The following is a 6,000-nucleotide window of genomic DNA, read 5'->3' on the forward strand; positions in this document are numbered from 1 at the left end:
AAAACCTTTGATTAAAATGAAAAGCTTGTTTTACAGCCACCTCCCACATTTTGTCTTAAAGACACCAATGAGAAGAACCCTGGCTTTCCCACTGGCACATAAAACCATCACCAATTTCAACGCTTCCTCCTAGTTGAGATAGGCAATTGAATACCATGAGAAAGGATGCCTTTCCCTGGCTTGTTACCTGTTTTACTAAAGAACTGAACTCTGCACTGCTAAAACATTTCTTGCATTAGATACTTTTGGAACACTTTTAAGATACTTTTGTAACTATATAGAAGCATAATGGAAGAAATCACAGAGTACATCTAAAGTGTGCCTGTGGTGAAGATTTTTCAAAAAGTTCTGCAATGTAGGCAAGGTGTATGTTTAAAGCTTTACAGTTGGGAGTTCTTTTTCAATAAAATAGTGACAGTCACATTACTATCTCGCTTTTCTGATTTGACGCGCTCAATGCATATTGTAATTTGTAGGGTTGGATGGCTACGTATATGAGGTGTTTGCATAGATCAGCCCTTCTAAAAATAACTCTGTAAGTCTAAGTGGATTTTTAAGGCACCTTCTAACTAATCCACATCTTTCAATAAAATTATAATTTATCTAAACCTTAAAAAATGAGAAATATCTTATGTTTCTTACAAATATATAAATATATAAACATATATATTCAGTCTAAATCTTGACATGTTTCGCAGATTCTGCTTCTTCAGTAGTAGAAAGAATGGCATCAAAAATCAAATGATAGATCTCATTCACTTAAAACAATTCAAGTCTTGGCTGTCCAATGTTTTTAACTTCCCTAATGGAGTCAAGTGAGCAGCAGCAGTGTCTATGGTTAGCCCAAGCTAATACTAATTGTTGTGGAGTCAAACACTTTCCAGCATATCCATCCCCATCAATTCTGCAATTTAGCCACTGAATATGCTGGTATTATCATTCTATTTGTAGAAAACAAAAGATATTTCTCAGTTTTTACGGTTTAAATAAATTATAACTTTTTTTTTATAAGGATTAAGGATTTTTGATATTTAGGTAGATATTTTTAAACATTTTGGTTTCAGCAATATACTGTATAACCGTAGGCTAACACTGCCGACCACATAAGAAAAAAAAAATACTAATGCTTGGTTGCCATGCTGATTCAATGGCTTTAAAACTTTTGAGTCACCTCCCTGCAGCAAAAATAAAACTTAGGTGGATTAGACTTTGTAAGCTGTATTTTCACCTTGTCTACAATAGCTTTCCTTTAAATCTGTGTTACCTATATTGTAGGATATTATTTGGGTAGGCTAGCAACCAGTCCATATTGTTCTCTTAAAAGATAGTACAAATACTACACACACTTGCACCTTAACTCCAACAATTTACTTTTCTTATTTGCTGCTTTTTAATTAGTTAAATGTACTATAGAAAAGGCATTTGTTGTATTTTTGTTCTTTTTTGTTAAGCAAGGTCCAAAATAAGGTTAAAAAAAAAAGAAAGAGAATGATCAATAGCATGCTTACCCGCCCATCTCAGACTGTGGAGTGGTCTTTGTAATGACAATGGTTTTACCCAGCTTGGACTCCAGATCAACTTTATAGTCTCTATGCCTGAGCAATTCCCTCTTAATGGGAGGCTGTAGTGGTTTTCCTACAAATAAAAAAATATTTTATAAATAGCTACTAAAAGACATCTATAAATTACATGACGCTAAAAAAGTGATAACTTCTCACAATACGACTATGTTTATACAAAACCACATATATATGATTACAAAATGTTACTGAGTTCAGCACAGCATAGGAGGAGAGGGGTCCTATTATGTACTTTCATCAGTTCTGAAATAGCTTTGGCGTTTCTGGAGACATCAATAGTATATGAAAAGAGAGCACACCCAACTGTAGGTGGAAATTCCTCATGACATTGAATTTATATAATAAATAGATTCGATTTATGTATAAAGCTCTGTACTATATTGATGCACTCTAAGGTAATTTTTAGAACATCTGCCTTTAGGGCACAAAAGCAAATGAATCTAACTTTCATGTCATATCTTCCCGGGCTTATAACTGAATGATCAGACTGAAACTTACTGGTCAATTGCCTTATTCCATAAAAAATGTTCAATTTGAAAGTATAATACAGGACTGAATCATATTTTTCCTTATAGTCTTGTAACATAATGTTCTTTTTATTATTACCTTTTATAGATTACAAATACATCTAAAATATGTTTTACCTTGGAAATGTCCCTCTTGTCCTGGCACAAGGGTCGTAATGCTGACATAGCTAAGTAATGGCCATGGCCCTTATTACAAGCATTCTTACAAGGAAGAAAAGTGGAAGGCAGGGTATGTATATCTGACCAGGTTTAAAAGATTAAGAAGTGCAGTGGTCAGTGTAATCAAACTCTGGTGCATTAAAAACTGAACATAATAGTACAATGTCTGTTTGAACATATTTTTTTTAGGTGACTTCAACTGAGTTTGAAGTGCCATTCCAATTACAACCAAGACAAATCCTTATTATTTGTTAGGGTTAACTTGGTCTTTGCACTTTGTACTGAATAAGACAATCTGACCAATAAGGCCTGCTGTAACCCACTGAATATAAAATGGTACTGCCTGATCTTCTATCACCTGCACACAAACTTATCTCTTGCATCACAAGATCTCAGAAACATTGAGGCAAATAGAAATAGTACCTTGTCAACCACTGATGTTTAAACTTTAAAGTGGACCTGAACTCAAAAAGGTAAGCTTTGCCATGTTATAATGAACATTTACAAATGTTATTTATGCCAAATTCCATCCCTTGGTTAAAATGCCCCCCTAGAAACAGCAATACATGACTGATATGTGTGCCCAAATACAACTGTGTTTAAAGCATCATAGCTGTATATCTGCCATGTGAGGCCCAAAGAATTTGCTTGTCTTTTGAATGCTTCAAGTAAAATTTGGTGATGCCATTACTGTGCTCCACCGCATGCATCTCCCAGCTTCATTCACTTTGTGGTTACCAAACTTTCAGAGACACAATACATAGTAAGCCAGTGCCAGGAAAATGATCAGCTGCTGGAAGCTAACAGGCAATACTCATTTGTTCTATTTTGTCACTGTGTCCAAAGTTCAGGTTCTCCTTAAAGTGTAACAGTTACATATGACTGCTTACTATAGGTAATAGCTCTAATATAAAAGGCAGAAACTCTTATTTTTCAGACACGTCTGCCACAGAAATAGTTTATTTATAGGAAAAATACAAACCATCTTTCTTCTCTCGCTCTTCTGTGATTCGTTTCTGGGCAAGTTTCTCATATTCATCTTTGTCCCACTTTCGACGGAAATCTGTGTTTTTGGACTGTAAAAATTGGTGAAATATTAAAATCTAGAATCAGGAACCCTGACAAGAATTTTAAAAAATAGACAAATAAAAGCTGAAAACATAAGTTTACTGTTTTTTTGCTAGGGGATTTGCAGTTTTTCACTAATTGTGTGATTTGTCCAGGGCTGTGGAAACAGAGATGGCAAAATGGGGTGATCATCATTATTTGTTGTATGATCAGCAAGCTGGAAGCAGCAATGTGAAAGCTGGATTGCCCAGTGTGACACCACTTTCCCCAGAATCTGACACAAGCCAACACTGGGAGTTTTAATGCTGGCTGCAACAGAGGGAGGTAGAGGGGAGCTGCACAGGACTATCAGTGGATTAGGAACCTGTTTGGTCATTCTTAACTGACTCCTTTCTGTAGCCCTCTTTAAACCCAAGGATAAGAAATACAAAATGCTACAGTAGTCACCCAAACAGTTGAAGGTAAATTTTCCACTGGAGACATTTCTTCTGGTGACAACTCCCTAAGAGGGGAATTCCTATCACTTTGTATAGATTTCTTCTCACTTCCATGTGTGTTTCATTACAGGAGGTATAGAAAAATGATACAGTGATACAGACATAATAGGTGTGCGTGCGGAGCCTTTTAGCTGCTCCTTCTGCACGTGTGAGATGGGCATTTAATTTTTTCCTATTGAAGAAAAAGCTCCATCAATGAAGAAAAAATGCAGATCTCATACATGTGCAGCAAGATCAGCACTACTTTTTTTTCCTCCATTTAACGCAGTCTATGTCACCTGATCCCGTGCCTAAACAGTACGAGATCCGGGGACATAGGCAGATGAAGGGGAAAGAAAATTGTGGCGCATCGCCAGCACGAAGGAGGATTCTAGGACAACGCTGGACCAGATCCAGGAAATCTCCAGAAGGATCCACAGATCTGTGGAAAGTAAAGGTGAGTTTTTTTGTTTTTTTTTTTACTACCGCGTTAACACTGTGTGTGTTCACTAAACTATGTGCACAGGCTATATTATTGTTGCCTGGATGAATGGCCATAATCATCCCGGGCATAAATGTAGCAGATATATTAACCTCCCTAGCTTTCTAATTCTGTTTCCAAGTTTCCATGCAAACAGTGTTCCATTTTTTTTGCATGGAAATTTATTTTACATTGGAGGATATAATTCTTAGGCATAACTTGCCGATATTTAATAAATCTAATAAATTCAATAATAAACTTTAAAGAAAAAAACACAAAAATGTGTAAAAAAAATATATATATTAAAACGTAATATAAGTGTATAGTAGTATATATATATATTATATGAATATTTATTTGTATTGGACTCAGTACAGCTATTTTGTATTGAATCCAATACAAAATTAAAGTCAAAAGTGTGACTCGGGATAACCACTTTTGGTACACTAAATCCACCACACTCGGGATTACCGCTAGGGGGGTTAAAGTCCCCCAACGTCATTTGTCAATTTCAATAAACATCCAAATGGGAATGACCACTTCACTTTCCTACTTTCCGGAGGAACAAAAAAAACAAGCGTGGGGTACTGTCACCCATCCTTCCCCCTATCTTTTCCATAGAACAGAACAGTGATGTGTGTACTTCCTTCACTAGAAACAACCATTAAAGACTGATTCCAGCAACATAAATCTAACATGTGTACAGGGCTTAGGTAGATCTATCACATATTTTCACTTTACATAAAAGGGTAGCTAAAGCTTTAATGTGCTGCAAAGCCTGAATAAAAAAACCTGCAGCCTCCTGAGATACATACGTCACTTATATCAGGAGTTGCTCCTTCTGCACATGAGCAATCTCAGGCATACGCAGAAGGGGCTTTCTTGTAATATAAAAAAGGACCGATCTCCAGCATAAGCAGAGAGATTGGTAGTTTTTTTTTTTTTTTTTTACATTTTATGAGATGTGCAGTTCAAGATCAGGTGACATAGGAAGAAGAATGCGTAAGAAGATGACGGCACCCGGTCTCCAGTCCATGGCAGAACAAAAAAGGAAGACGGGATGACGTGGGAGCTACTAGACACACATTTTGTGTTTCAAACTTTGAATTGTATTGAATGCAATACAAAATAATTTGAAATTCCCACTGTGCACCTAGCGACGGCCGTACGCACCGGCGTCACCAGGAAATCCCAGGAAACGTCAGCGCACTCACCAGGGGAGAGATCGAAGGAAGAGGAAGCAGCCAGAGGATGTTATCGGATGGGTAGGACACTGGAGGACCCCGGTGGGACCAGATAAGTCTTTATTTTTTTTTTTTAGCTAGCCCAAGTGTGGCTCGGGGTTACTGCTATCAGCTGTTTTTGTTTTACCCTGAGCCACACTCAGGGTTACCATCCAGGTTATCTGAAAACAAAAAAAATGACACCATTGATCTAGCAGGTCTCTCAATGGCGCTGGTCCTGTGTCATCTGTCATCAGTCTTGTCTTAAGTTTCCTTCCTCTGCGCTTGCGTGAGATCGACATCTCTTCCCCTTAATAGAAAAGATACCCCTTCTGCGCATGTCCAAGATCAAGGCATACGCAGAAGGAGCACCCACAGCCTCCCGGGATATGTAACATATCCCAAGTGGCTCTGCGCTCCCATTCATTCTCCCCGGGATATGTAATATCTCAAGAGGCTCTGCGCCCCCATTCAATCTTCCCGGGA

At 37.5% G+C, this 6,000-nt stretch overlaps 1 protein-coding gene across 1 annotated transcript in view; it reads right to left on the minus strand.

The window, feature by feature from the left end:
• Positions 1-6,000, minus strand: part of ZMAT2 (zinc finger matrin-type 2) — a 28,590-nt gene that overhangs the window by 21,600 nt on the left and 990 nt on the right. The window contains exons 2-3 of the mRNA XM_072400682.1: positions 3,249-3,342; positions 1,509-1,635 (exon numbers count right to left, since the gene is read on the minus strand). Of these exons, the coding sequence (XP_072256783.1) occupies positions 1,509-1,635; positions 3,249-3,342 (221 nt within the window). The remainder of the gene's footprint in view (positions 1-1,508; positions 1,636-3,248; positions 3,343-6,000) is intronic.

This window comes from Pyxicephalus adspersus, chromosome 2 (assembly GCF_032062135.1).
Source record: "Pyxicephalus adspersus chromosome 2, UCB_Pads_2.0, whole genome shotgun sequence".
NCBI lineage: Eukaryota > Metazoa > Chordata > Amphibia > Anura > Pyxicephalidae > Pyxicephalus > Pyxicephalus adspersus.